The sequence below is a fragment of the Panicum virgatum genome, unplaced genomic scaffold (assembly GCF_016808335.1).
Source record: "Panicum virgatum strain AP13 unplaced genomic scaffold, P.virgatum_v5 scaffold_183, whole genome shotgun sequence".
Lineage (NCBI taxonomy): Eukaryota > Viridiplantae > Streptophyta > Magnoliopsida > Poales > Poaceae > Panicum > Panicum virgatum.
Genome location: NW_024376262.1, coordinates 230,001 through 245,000, shown reverse-complemented (window position 1 = coordinate 245,000; position 15,000 = coordinate 230,001). Strand labels below are relative to the sequence as shown.

The 15,000-nt window shown below is 43.0% G+C and overlaps 2 protein-coding genes across 3 annotated transcripts in view; one reads left to right on the top strand and one right to left on the bottom strand.

Annotated features, from left to right (window-relative positions):
* Nucleotides 1-1,826: 1,826 nt before the first annotated feature.
* LOC120693827 (ATP synthase subunit a-like) lies at nucleotides 1,827-7,908 on the bottom strand. The gene has a single exon (XM_039977046.1). The coding sequence runs from the start codon at nucleotides 4,973-4,975 to the stop codon at nucleotides 3,809-3,811; it is 1,167 nt and encodes a 388-aa protein (XP_039832980.1). The 5' UTR covers nucleotides 4,976-7,908; the 3' UTR covers nucleotides 1,827-3,808.
* A 2,329-nt stretch (nucleotides 7,909-10,237) lies between these two features.
* LOC120693825 (NADH-ubiquinone oxidoreductase chain 5) overlaps nucleotides 10,238-15,000 on the top strand; it is an 8,553-nt gene continuing 3,790 nt past the window's right edge. The window contains exon 1 of one of the 2 annotated variants that reach the window (XM_039977042.1): nucleotides 10,238-15,000. This exon is cut by the window's right edge and continues 966 nt beyond it. The gene's annotated coding sequence lies outside the window, so the exon portion shown is untranslated. The other variant, XM_039977043.1, reaches the window with a different exon arrangement.

The following is a 15,000-nucleotide window of genomic DNA, read 5'->3' as shown; positions in this document are numbered from 1 at the left end:
CATGGGAATATATGCGACCTCAGAGATGTCTCAAGTTTGCAGCGTACATGAACATAAGATGGCTCTTTCCCGTGCCCTTCACTGCTCCTCTCTCCTCATTGCAGCGTTGCTGCTCATTTTCCCTTCATCTGCAGCATTGTCTCATGCCATCTTTATCTTTTTAGACTCCCTTGTTGATGCAGGCAACAATGACTACCTTGTGACCCTTTCCAAGGCCAATGCGCCACCGTACGGTGTCGATTTCGCATTCTCTGGCGGCAAGCCAACTGGAAGCAAATGGGATGACAATTGCTGATATCCTTGGTACTGTCAAGTGCGGATTTCATGAGTTACTGTGATTGCATAGCGGATTTCACATTTCCTGTCAGTACGCTTTCAGGTGAAGCCTTGGGGCAGAGATCATTTCCTCCACCCTACTTGGCTCCAAATTCAAGTGCTGCAATGACGAACAGTGGGATCAACTATACCTCTGGTTCTTCTGGCATATTTGATGAGACCGGTTCTTTTTATGTATGCAAATTCCTTGATTGCGTAGCAGTTATGGATATTTCCCCAATCTTTCTTGCTTATGAAACATCTTTGTAGATTTTAAGAGTTCCACTAGGATTATTGGGTTTATTTTGCGGGATACTACTAAGTCTTTTTTTTTTGTGTGGAATCCGCAGCTGCTGCGACAGGAGAAATTGTAATGGCTCATCCGTCAACAAGCTCATCCTTTTCGGAGAGCACGGGAGAATTGGACGCACTGATTGAACCGACCCCGGACGTACCACTGGGGAACCTGTGGCTGGAGAGAATCTCTCGCGATGGAGAAATGTCAAATGGGAAGCTCTATGGAGGATCGTGTCGTTCGTCATCGAAATGGGACTGACTCGCTCGGGAACAGGCACAGGATTGAGGAACTTTCTGGCGTAACACACCCGTAATGGGGCAATCTGACTAGCAGGTCAAAACCCTTTCCGCAGTGAGCTTTCAAACTTTCTTTAGAACTTGCTTCACAGGCTTTGAGGCATTTTGACACCCTCCCGTAGGCTCACTTTGTTTCAGGGCTTTCCTTTCTCTCCTAAGATCCCATCCCAACCAACAAACGAGAGTCTGATGGGGATTCTGCTTGAACGTTAACTAGACCTGCGCCCGTATTAGCTTACCGGAAAACTAACTAAGGGGAAGCTCAAAGGAATTAAGTAAGCCAACTTCAGGCTATAAAGATATTTCTATTGAGGCTAAACTTATCTGCCTTTCCTGGTACTTCAAAGTCGAATACCACTGCTGCTACATACAGGAGAAGATAGATTTTTTGCTAGAGGACGGATACAAGGACGGGGTCATCGCAAAGAAAAAGAGCTAGAGGTGAGTGAGCCTACGACCACCAATTGCTTATCCCCTATTACCAATTGCAGCAGACTTGGACTAAAGGAATTGCTTGAAGTGAAGACCAGTGAACAAAAGGCTTTACACAAAAGAATTGTTGACCTCTTTCGGGATAAGGCCTGGAAGAAGCAGGGATTGAACCAGGGCTTGTTGACAGAGCAAATATCAAAAGCCTATGTTATCTCATTTTCAGGGACCGAGCAAGGGATGAGCGCCCTCTGATCTAACGACCAAACAAGCAACGGCCCTTGTTACTAGAAATATGAAGCGTGCTAGCGCGCACTTCCTATTAACCAATTCACCAATTGGAAGATTGGTAAACAAAGATAATAGGAGCCGAAGTCAATCCCTTAAAACACTCCTCCCCGAGGGGACGTTATCGGTCGCTTCGTTCCCTTGTTTACTGAACTCTTTTCAGGAGATAGGTCTACCGTTGCAAACTCATCTGCTTGTAAATTCATTGTGTAAAATAACTCGTAAATTCATTGTGCCAGAATTGATCACTGATCAGGTGTGATCAGTCTCATCCGTCTAAGAGACTGATCCGGTGCGATGAGTCTATTCCGTGTAATATTTTGGAATTCCTCTTCCAACTCGTCCCGGAATGGGCGTTATGGCAAAGAACAAGAAGAAAAAGAAAGAAGAAATTTGTCCAATAGTAACAAATGGTGCCTCCACAGGTTGACATCCGATCCAACCTAGTAGTAAGCAATCCGCCAAAAGCAACCAAAATATTCCTTGGTGAATCGGTCGAAAACTTGAACTACGCACATACATTTCTTTAAAAAAAGGTAAAGCCAAGAGAGATATAAAAACTGGTGCTATTGCGGCTACACCTCCCGCTTTGTCAGGTATACTGCGAAGAATGGCATGGATCGGTAGGAAATACCATTCCGGCACAATATGAGGCGGGGTGGGCATCGGATTAGCAGGTATATAATTGTCGGGATGCCCCAAAACATTGGGAGCAAAAAAAATCCAAATGGAAAAAAAGATAGCAGAAGCTACCCGACCTACAAGATCCTTTACATAAAAATAAGGGTAAGAAGCAATTTTATCCATCTCAGAATGTACACCCAATGGATTATTTGATCCATATTGATGCAATGCAGCCAGATGAAGAAGACTGGCGCCTGCTAAAATAAGGGGGAGTAAATGATGGAGACTAAAAAAACGATTTAAGGTGGCATTGTCCACGGAGAAACCACCCCAAAGCCAAGTCACTATGGTATCTCCTACTACTGGTATGGCGCTAGCTAAGCTTGTAATTACTGTTGCTCCCCAAAAGCTCATCTGACCCCAAGGTGGTACGTATCCTATAAAAGCTGTCACAATCATTAATAGGAATATGACAACTCCGAGACACCAAACAAATTCCCTAGGACTGCTATAACTCGCATAATATAGACCACGAAAAATATGAAGGTGAACCACAATGAGAAACATACTTGCCCCATTAGCATGCATATAACGGAGCAACCAGCCCCCTTCAACATCTCTCATAATGTGTTCTACGCTGTTGAAAGCTAGATCCACATGAGGTGTGTGATGCATAGCTAAAAAAACGCCAGTCACTATCTGAATGACTAAACAAATACCAGCTAACGAACCGAACCCCCACCAATAACTAAGATTGCTCGGGGTTGGATAATCTATTAAATGCTGGTTAAGTGTGGAGTATATAGGTTGTTTAAGAAGAGAGAATCGTTGGTTCCTTATAGTCATTTCTCTTTTCTATCGTGACAACTCCTCTTCCCCCTTATTTACCCCCTTGCCTTGATGGAAATTGGCTTCGCTGCGCCCTGAATAAGAAAAAAGCTGCATGAGAAGATTCATCCCATTTTGGTTTGGCGAGAGGGAGGCAGCGAATCACCTGGGCTACGGATTTGTTGGTTAGTTGATTCTCGAAATCAGGTCATTCGGAAAAAAAACTGCCGCTTTCTCTGCCGGTTTCTTAAGGCTTCAAACGAACGACTAGTCATTATTCAAAGTTGATGAAATAAAAGTCTATTTTTGACCTTTCATGAAGAAGTTTTGCCTGCGTGCAAACTACCTAGCCCTTTTCAAAAGAACGCCGATTTCCATCTCAACAAAGAAAGAACTCCAAATAAATGAAAGCAAGATTGCTTGTTGTCCTATTACTCTTTTTGCCTGCCTTGTGGAGCTTTGGAAAGGAGAGAATTTGAATAAAGTAACTCTCCTCTTATTGGACGAGAGAGAGTCAATATGATATTGGCGTGGGTTCTACCAACGAAACGAAGAAGTTTTCATCTTCCCCCTGGTACCTCACCACTTCTACTAGCCCGGCCTACAATACCGCTACTTCTTATGGTTATGCCGAATCACACTCTACTTTGACTATCTTGACTATAAGAAAAGGCAATCAAGTCAGCAAGGAAAGCTTTCAAACATACTCTCCTTTTATGCAATTATGAAATTACTCATTTTGATGGAGATTTGTAGCATCATTCAAGTAAATACAAATTGAGATCGTAGAAACATGAGCTTGTGATATAGCTACACCTAATTCCAGACCTGTTAATGCTAGAACTATAAATAAGGGACCAAGATCTCCTATGAAATAGAAAATATTATTCAGAAATAGCATAGTCCAAGCAAACCCACTTAAAATCTTTACTGAACTATGACCGGCCATCATATTAGCAAATAAACGTATTCCTGAGCTTAATGCACGAAAACAATGAGAGATTAGCTCAAGGAGTACTAAAAAAGGTGCTAATGGCAGTGGGACTCCCGCTGGTAATAAGAAGCTAAAAAAATGAAGCCCATGTCTTTGAAATCCAACGATCGTAATGCCTATAAAAATGGAAAATGAAAGAGCCAAAGTAATGAGAAAATGACTTGTCACTGTGAAGCTAAAGGGTATCATACCCTGGGGATTACGAAATAACGAAAAAGTAAAAGTGACCGAGATGCAAGGGAAAAACTTTTGTTTCACATTTCCAGAAATACCACCTATTTGTTCGTTTACCAGGTTCGGCACGAAATCATAAATAAGCTCTACCAAGGATTGCCATGCATTTGGCACTGACTTTCCCCCTCCCTTTTTCGTAATAACAAAAAGAAGAAGTAAGACCAAACCGAGAGTAAGCAGCATAGACAAGGAAGGATTTGTGAATGAGAAATAATAGTTGCCCATATGAAGATCCAGAATAGGGTGAATCGAAAATTGATCCAAGGGGCTCGGGGCTAAATAATTAGTGCTTCCCGCATCAGATAAGAAATCCTGTGTCAATGGCCCCGGTTGATTTACCGAGGGGCATGAGCCCGACGAGGAGGGCCTAACAATATCCGCTTGGCCGGGGCCACCCCATTCATACCCATCACACAGCTGTATTCTGTCCTTAAACTCATTGAAACACTTCTGCCACTTCCTCTCCGGCTCTTCAAAAAAAGGCGCTATTTGCTCCCAAGGTACTAACTTTCTTTTCAACAAGTTCCCGCTACCGTTATCAATGAGGTTTATGTAAGGGCTCTGCTTTACTATTTGTTCTATACCAATCCTCATCAACTCTCTTTGCACTGGGGTGCAAAAACTAGGAGAAGTATGTGAAAAGAATAAGAAGACGTCGTCATAACTCATAAAAGCTCCATCTTTTTTCAGCTCTGCTCCCAAAAGAGAAAGGTAGACTTGTATTTTGGTCGTCGTTGGTTTTTCCAACGAAAGCCTTCTTTTTTGAGAACGTGAACATGAGCGGTAGACTGAACACCCACACAATCTCGATTTGACACAGCAACACTTTCCATGGTAGGATCGGACCAACGGAACAGACTAACTACAGTACGCAGTCGTCTATTTGTTAGGCAGGCGACTTGAACATAGATTCTTTGACCCAGGTGATCAGGACTCGTACAAGTATCTGACGTGATTAGGCGGGGACAGGATTCGAACCTGCAGTCTTCAGGTCATGAGCCTGATGAGTCGACCAATTCCTCTACCCCGCTTCTTCCCCTGATCTTTCTTTCCCTCTTCCCACCGGGGTTCCCCTTGCTTGCTTGGCCGGGATAGAACCAGCGTTTAGGTTGCGGCTAGGCGCGGAGGTTGGAGCTCCCTCCTTGACTGACGACTGGTACGAACTTGCTGAAAGCACGAGCGTAGAAGCGAAAGAAGAAGCGAGGGGATTGAGCTTCCAAGCGAAAGAACAAGGGATGAGGCTAAAGCGCATACGTTTTCTTGCTCCTTTCTATACGCAAATTCCTGACTGAACCTCAGTCCACAGTTTTACCTATCTTTCTGGAGTCGGGGTGAACTCGTTCACCTTACGTCTTTGGTGGAATGGAATCCCCTACCCTGTGTTAAGCATATAGCTAGCGTTTCTGGTGAACTTCACTTCACACCTAAAAAATCCCGATTGGAAAGAGAGAAACTTGACACGCTATAGTTACAGGCGAGGGCGAGCGAACCCCGTTAGCTACAATTCTATATCTTCTTTTTGTACCCCTGCCTTATCACTACAGCCACGGATTGAGCGAAAGCCGCCCAAATGAAGATCAGATCACGAAATCATTCTACGATCGATCGAGTTATTCTCTATATCTTTATAAAAAATAAGAAGACAGAGAGACTCGGCTTCAAGATGGAGATTGACCATCTGCACCTGCTCATTCAATTATTCTATTCCGAGAAATCCGGACTACAATCTTCAGACAGAGGGTCCCTTCGAAAAACTACTTGTCTCATTGGGAATACCCTCTTATGGAGAGCTAGATTCCGTAGTGGAGTTTACTTAGCTAAATTAGCAACTTATCGATCTGCTGTAGCTTTTAAAATCCACTCTAACCGAACTATGTTAATTATGGAATACCGCCTATCCTTAGAAAATCAGATTGTCCTTGTACTTGCTCTCTCATTCCTGGGAGTCCTTCAAGGGTATCAGATCTTGAAACTGGTTTTTCTTTCGCGCTTCCCCTAGCGCAGGCAGTAGTTTGATAGCGAGTTCACCTTCCTAGTAACGTTTGCTCATTTCATTCATTCTCATTCAAATCTACTTCTAAGGCATGTGAAGTACCAGTTGTGGACAGATTCCTTGGCAGAGTATCAACTTGAGATTCTTCTTTCACCCTCCAGGAGTTCGGTTCTTTTCTTTCTATATCAGAATACGACGTAGAGGCTGAGCCTGCCGATTGATCAGACTAGCCAACTAAGGGGCCATTCACTTCTATAGAAAAATAGGTGTACTGCGCGAAAGCTTCTCTTTATGACTCTGAGTCGTCTATAGCCGCCAAATCCCTTTTGATTCTGTTGTCAGAGGTGCCTTTCAATTTCATTGACCTTGGGACCGATAGGAAGAAGAAAAAAAAGCAAGGACGAGTGGAACGAAGGAGACTAGACTAGCGTTAGGAAGGACAAAGGAGACAGACAGAATTTACATCAGAAAAATAAAAAAGGACTTTTTGAAGTTTGAGTTAGGATAATTGTCTTCAATTTCGGAGAATCCGCTGAAAAAACAACTACTCAAACTACAGACTTGTATTAGTAGACTTGATTGCTGAATTCCTCTTCTGTTGGAGAGGAGAAAGTACTTTGCTTTTCGTATGAACAATACGTTTTCTTGCTGGAAAAGAAGCTAGGAAGAACTTCTCTACTTGATACTTTATCAACTACTACTTGAAACACTTAATCAACTACTACTTGAAACACTTATTCTCTCCTTTTCTTCGAAGTCTTGCTTCGAGAGAGGAAGCTGACGGACCAAAGACAGATAGACAGCGTGAACTCAGCAATCAGACCGGCAGGAATCAGTACCTATCCCTTACGGGGATCGAACCCGTGTCTTCGACATGAAAAGACGAGATCTTGACCACTAGACGAAAGGGACAACACTTTAGTACAAAATCTTGGATCACTAAACACTTTACAATACCGGTTTCGGAAGGTTCAAATGCATGTTCCCAATCTTGGATTCTCGTCTCGTTTCACTTGCATTTTCTTTCGTTCAGTCTCGCTCTCGTTCATGAGTGGAATCGAACCACTAACTCCGTTTGGATTTACAGTCCAAAGGGCCCAGGCCCAGCGAACGAAAGAGGATTTACAGTCCCACGCCCACTGCCCCGCCAGAACCATTAATACAGGGATTGATCCACTGAACACCCACACAATCTCGATTTGACACAGCAACACTTGAAACACTGCTTGTCAAGTTAAGTAGCGACCTGCATACAGATAGGTTTTCTGATACCGAAAGAACATTGCATTGAAAGAGGAGAATCGCATTTTCATTTTATATGTCAATTTGAGATGCATTTTGCAAGTTTGATGGGGCGCATCCGTTTTCTTGCTCGGTTAATCGAGTTTAGGATTGCCAATTTGATTGGAAATTCTCTGCCGCGGCTCAACAGAGCGGGATATGCCGTAGCCGGATAAGCAACAGACGTCCGGCAACAGCCTTATCTGAAAGGCGTGCCTAACCACTCCGTTATATCGTCATTTCCACCTGCATTCACATATACGTGAATTCGAAAACAACAAACATAAACCAAAACCTGATTCACAAACCGAAAGGGAAGGCGAAATACCACTCTGCTTGGATGATTCAATAATGACCTTTCTCTATGTCAATTGACAGACGGAATCCAGTACAGATCTAGGTGAAAGAATCGAATGGATTAATTCCTCGCAAAGAAACCTTATCTTAATAGCGTTTTTAGATTATCATAGGGGACAATAGATCTAGATCCGCGGTACAGCTAAGAGTAAGCTATTTCTTTCTTCCCGGGAGTCCTCAACTAAATCCGCATTTCTTCCTTTTGTCTTTTTATACCGAGCTTTCACTTTCACTGGAAGAAAGAAGGAGGAAGTATAGCAGAAAAGAAAGGAAAAAGCATTCTAATAAATTCGGAGAGAATCCAGCGCTTAAAAAGGGAGATCCGAAAGGGAATTGCAAGTGGTGGATCTGGTTCTGGTTGTGACAGACCACGATGCCATGGATTTGTTAAAAAACCCGGCAGAACATCTGCCTCTTATGAGAGAAAGTAAAGCCTAGTCAAAAGCACCTTGCTCATAAGGGTAACCAATAGTGTCTCTATTTATTCCCTCACATTTCCTACCCAATGCATTAGATCCGGGTCATGGCATTAAGCTCTTAGCCTTTGCCTGATTGTTGGAGTAGACCCTGCACGTACCATGGGATTATGATCAGTAAACTGAACTGTAAGAGCTCCCGCAGCTAATTCAACCAATCAAAAAGAGACTGCCTCCCTAACTGGGAAGAAAATATCTTAAAGTACTAGATTGACTTCTCTGACGTTCTTTTCTTTTCCGACTTATTCAAGTTCCTATGATTCTGGCTCCACCCATAACAAAGTAAAAAAAAAAGATAGAAAAAGGTGTGTGTCTTTTTGTTGTACTATAACAAGTGCGAAATTGCGGACTTTGCCCATTAGCACCAACCAGTGAAAATGTTGGTGTTTTCGTCCTAAGGAATCCGTTCCGCTAAATCCTAATTCGTATGCTTCGTTGGATAGGTGCAATCGACGCTAAATACCAATTGGCATGGTTGGATGGGTACCGTACCCCCTAACCCACACTGGATAGCCGCAAAATTGACGGAAAAGCGCCCATGCCGATTCATCCCACCCAACAAACAAACTCATGCGTACATATTCCCCTTCCCCTGGTCTAAGGGATAGCGCTTGGTCTAAAGCTCGCCATTTATTCGCTCGTAGGAACCCCCTTTTTCGTAGGAACCTACACCGTCATTGGAAAAGTGAAACAACTATTACACATCCGCAGCAAGGTTCGCTATCGCTGTTCCGCTATTGGATTTGGAACCACCCTTTCCGAGGGTAGCATTAGTTTAGTTTAAGCATATTTCCCTTGCCCGAGGATACGAATCCGAGCTATTAATTGAAAAGGCAGGGAAGGATATCTCGGAACTACAGCCGTCTACTACTATTGAATCCGAAAGAGGAGCCTACAACTATTACGTTCAGTGGGTACAAAAAACCAACAGATAGACTTACACTGATGGTTGTTCTTTCCCTACAAGTAGCTTTCACAAGCAAAGAAATAAGCTCTTCTCTATTTGCCTGTGGATCATCCTGCTAGCATTCGATGATGAACAGAAGTTTTCTCATTCCTTCGATCGTAGACAGCTGCCATAGATCCCCCGAATCAAAAACTTATTTCTAATTATCTCCATTATTCGATTGATTACGGGTCAACCATTCTTTCCAATTTAGAGAAAATAAGATTGGCCAAAGATTAGAAAGAATAACCTGTTCCCAAATTCCTCTTGCATGAAAGCAGTCACGTATGGCATGTAAGGTTGATTCTGCGTGCGCATAAGAAAGAAAAAGGTGTACAAGTTCACTAAAAACACTGGATTTGGGTGGGCCAGGTCCCGGTAGAACTCGAGGAGGATCCTCACCTTAGAGGTTTGGTCAGAGTAGCCTATTCTATGTTGTAAGGGCCCCTCTGAGGCAATAGTAGAATGCGAGCCTTTATAGGGAAGTCACTTAGTTACGGCCTTTATCGATTTGGAATCGTAGAAGCAGAAGGAATGAAAGCAATCAAAGGATTGGAATACCCGAAATACCTGGGCAGAGGAGCTGAGCAAGCGAAGAGCCTCGCTGCTGTAGGTCTCCGCTATCTTCTATAGTAGCGGTGTGAGCCAAAGGATTTATTCTATAGTCCCTAGAGCTAGGGTCGGTAGAAAGCCAGATTCATGACTTGCCAAGCGCGTAAACTATGAAAATGACAGTCTTAGTTGCTTTACTTGACCTTGCACTTCATTAATCGCCAAGAAGGCGGATATTCAGGTTGGTACCTTTTACCTCAGATCACGGAAGCGGGAAAGCCCGTACTTCAATATATATAGAGTAATCACCCGGGGCTCGGCACTCTTTCCTGGTAGATGTCTGATTAACCAACATCGTGTCAGGGCGGAACCATTCTTCTATTTCTCTAGGTTGGGTATAGGTGTTGACTTGGCGTAGTATTTATTCTGGTAGAGAAGCACTTCAACAAGGGCTGATATGGCGGATTGGCTTAAAGAATATGGGATTCTCAGCTCGTGGATCTGTTCATTCATAGCATAGGGGTAGATTAAGCTTTAGAACAAGGATTTGCTCTATAACCCGGGAAAGGAAGCTTCTACGTGAAGTTAGCGAGACGGGTGGTGCCATTTATAGAAAAAGATTGACTACAATAGCACTTTATGCACTTCACTTTTGGCTATTCTACATGGGCAACAACTAGCCTGGGAAATGGGCTTCATTCAAGTCTTGGTCTTTTCGGATTCACTTATTTACGTGCATTTTCTTAAGGAAAGAGCCTACCTACTCAAACCTGATAGATGGATGGAATGAACCTAGCATAGCGAATTCTTTAAGTTGAATATAAGAAAGAAAGCCTACAAGTATAGAAAGAAGTGCTAGTATCCTTCGATTTCATTTCTTCGCTTTTATAGAGCTTTTCCTTTTACCTAATGCCGGCTACCGACAACTCTTGCTATCCAATCCTGACCCAATGTACTCCATACTGAGGGGTATGGCGCATACCCATACCCATGACCAACCTGTAAGGTGTTCCCTAGTGAACTGAATTTCTGGGAACATAAATAGAAAAATGACTGTGCACTCTAATTTGGTAGATAAATATATGACAACATTGTTTAGCTGTCTATACTCTGACTCTGCATTCAAATGGGGGTCAAAATGCTTGGTGTCCAATCAGATATCCACAGAGAATAGTCAGTATTAGTTTACCATTTTTTAATACACATTTATAAACCAATTGCATCTCTGGTAACTCTGAAATTACTTGAATCAGTATTGCTATGAGATCCCCTCTCCAGTACTGCATGTTCCCTTGCCGCTCCAGTTGGTTTACTCCCAGAGACATGATTAGTACCACCAGAGCTTGAATCAATCATTCCATCCCCAACTCCTACATCAGATTACTACCTCCCCCAGGACATGTCCAGTTCAATTACCATCTATATTCAAAGCACCCGTAAAATCTTGGAGTGGTATCAAAGTAGGATCATCGTTAATCACTTATGGATGCCTACAAACAATATGCTAACTATATATAAGACACCAAGGGTTACAAGTATAGCTACTTTTTTTAGATGTTATTCTCAAGTGCATTGAGTGAAAGCTGTAATTCACTCCTCCTGGGTCCATTGATTTTTAATGATTTTTCAATTTCCCCAAAAGAATAGATGGAGATTCATGCTAATAAAGAATAGCTAAGGAAAAGAAAGGATTGAGGCAAAAGCTCCACATCCCGTGTAAAGAAGTCAGAAAATCTTGATGAGTTTTTAGAATGGAAGCTTCTGACTTGAGATTTCTTTAGTCAGGGAGGAGCTTAGAGCCCACGGAAATTCTAAAAAGAATCCTATTTCTCAGCTAAAGACCCCACTCCATCAAATCACTTATATTAGGTTAAGCCCTGAGTATGCCAAACTTCTCCTTTACTACGGTAAGTATGCTATTAAAAGCTTCTAGGATGAAGCAGACGCCACCTCACTATCGACCCATTCTCCTACGTCAATGTAGCTCTTCACCCTTTTCTCCCTCTTGTTAGTCTTCCATTCTGTCTTAGATTTTAGTACCCGTGCTTGAAATATGCACAACATGAAGTTCCGGCCGCAGTGTTCAAGCAACAAAAGGCCGCCCCAACAAAGCTGTGCCAGATCAATTCAATTACTGCTTCAAATAACCACAGGTACAAAGAGCGAAGTGCCTGTTACAGATGATCGACACTCCTCATATACAATGTCTGGTTCAGCAGAGTAAGCAAGACTATTGCATAAGCCTTATCTACCTCAGATTTCTCGTCCTACATGAGTCCAGCGGCACACCGGGCTTCAGTTACAGTAGGTTGTGAAAGAAAGCACTTTTCTCGATTTCGTGCACGAAGAAAGATCCGGAATTCAATTCACCTTTTGCATTAGTCTTTCTCGATGGGATGAAGACAAGGAACTGACAGATGCCATGACTTAATAGGGTATCCAACCCAATAGTCAAGGCGGGAGGGGATTGATGCATCGAATGCCCTCTTAGAAAGTGAAGTGGAAGAATCTTTAGTTAGAAAGAATCGGTTATCGCAATATCAGCTGTCGCATAATCAGCAGCTACGGCAGTTGGGGAGTTTCAAGAAGACCAATGAGCACCCATTGATCGAGTTGGGGAGTTAACCTCCGCCTTCCGATTGATCAAGTAAAAAAAAAATCCAGTTGATTACGAGACCTTCTGATATAGGATAGTTTCCAGTAGAGCGGGAAGGCTTAGTGAAAAGGAAAGCAAAAGTACTTTCAAGAGCCGAAATTTCTCGATAGTGTTGTGAGCCCCTTAAATAGAATTTAGTCCTTCAACCGAAAGAGAAAGCTCCGCCCTTACTTAAACTTAAAATCAATGATTCACTTCGTTTCGTGCGCCTATTTCCTTATTTTTCACCCATGGCTACTTCACTTCGCTAGCCAAGCCTTGAAAGATCCGTTACAGGCATTTTTATTGAACAAGCGATTGAAGACCGATGGCCCTTAAGGGAAGCAGCAGGTGTCGACCGCTCTAGGCAGTCTCGCAAGCTTACAGTGTCTCATACCTTACCGCTTGATGCCACTGCTTTGCTCACTTTATTCCCTGCCGAAGATCTTCGTGAGGTAGGTTCTCTATGGTTCGGCGACCAAACCTAAATTGTGGAGGATGGTTACGATTCCCCAGTAGAACCTACTGATCAAAGAGCGATAGGTTGAAGATGGTTGATTAACACATTAATTCTACCGGCTCAAAAGATCTGAAAGCTGCTACCGACTCTTTGCCGGTGGACGCGGATCAATGCTCGCTGTTTGGCGATCGGTTGGCTCAGTCGTGGTGTTATTAAATGAAAAAACCTTCCTTTCGTTTTCCAGAACCTTGCGAGTCACCAACGTCAGTCCATCGGGTCAACCTCTAGGCTATTATTCTTCCTGGCCGGTCTTTGAGAAAGTTGTAAACTTAAGGAGTCTACCCTATCCAATAACTCCAAAGGCTTCTAGTTAGTAAGACAGGTGTCAGTACCAAATCCTTAATCAGTAGTGGACTGCTAGTTAACGCACTACTAAAGCTGAGTAGCCAGCATGCGCACATCATGATTTGCCAGAGGAGCTCAGCGAATGGAAGAAGCAGGCAGGGATAGATAGAATTTGGTAGGGAAAAGTGCTTCCTGGCTAGCGACTCGACTGTAACTCCTCTCCATCCACTCCTTTCTTTATCTACGACCATATGTTTAGCGCCTTAACGCATCCTGGCACTTCTACCGTCTTTCTCTACGACTTTGATTTGTAAAGAAACTTGTACTACTCATTCTGTCTAGTAATTTCTTATAGCGGACTTTCTATCAGGTGAATTTCATGCTTTTTTCACTCGTTTATGGCATGTTGGCCCTCGGGACATTTCTTTCTGGCATTCGTCAAGTCATTTTCATCGTGGTATTCCCCGTCACTCTTTTCGGCACATCATAGGCCTCACCATCAGATGCCGAATCCGCTTCAACCGGAATCGAAGAAGGATCAAAAAGCAAGGTCGCTATGAAGGCTGCGCCGGTTATCCCTGTCTGTGGTAACTCTGACACCTTTAGCTTCATCGAAAGGTTAAGGGGCCACGCTTCGTTAAACAGGCTAGCTACAAAACTACAATCGTTAAAGAGCACGGACTCGATGGCTCTAAAGAAAGAGCTACCTCACCTCAAGTAGTCACTGCCACTTCTAGCTAGCAGACCCTAGGGAGGAAGTTGGAAAAGATGTTTTCTATTAACCATTAACCGGCGGAGTCATCGGGCGGGATCTTCTCCTTCGGCGATGGCTGGCTTTCATGTTCATAAGTTCTCTTTGTCTCATACCTTGCTAATGGTTAACTATTCCGGTTCTATTCTTGAATCGTAGTGAGCTTGCCTCAGAGCACCGAGCAAACAGCTAGCCAGCTTCTCCTACAATTAATGCTCTACAGCTTTGTAATTTCCTTCCCTAGCTTTGGGATTAGCTAAGAGTTTTGCTTACAGCTTGCATTTAACGAATGGAATTTCTAGAATAACCAGTGGGTTACTCTTTCTAGGGAACTCGAATTTCACATATTGAGGGATTTCCCAGACGACTGACAGAGAATTACCTCCTTACTGGTGTGTTCATTTCCTACTCTATTTCCTAGCAGCATTTCAAAATAGAAAAGAAAGATTTCATGAATACCTGGTAATTTACGGGCTTGCTGGAGAATCTGAATTTCCTTACTCATTCCGAGAATAGCCTTTATTGAGTGGGTACTTTGTAATTTCATCTGAAGAAGAAGAAACTAAACTCGTACCAGACTGATTGGAGCATGTTAATGAAACTCAAGGGAGTGATGAGATAATGGCCATTGTTTTTTTTTATAGTATTATTATAGTGACTGATTGTGTGGTGTTCAGTGTACTGAAGATCGAGAAAAGCGGATTTCTCCCTAAAATATCATCATCGTCTTTGTGAAAGTATGGAATTCTCACCAAGAGCTGCGGAACTCACGACTCTATTAGAAAGTAGAATGACCAACTTTTACACGAATTTTCAAGTGGATGAGATCGGTCGAGTGGTCTCAGTTGGAGATGGGATTGCACGTGTTTACGGATTGAACGAGATTCAAGCAGGAGAA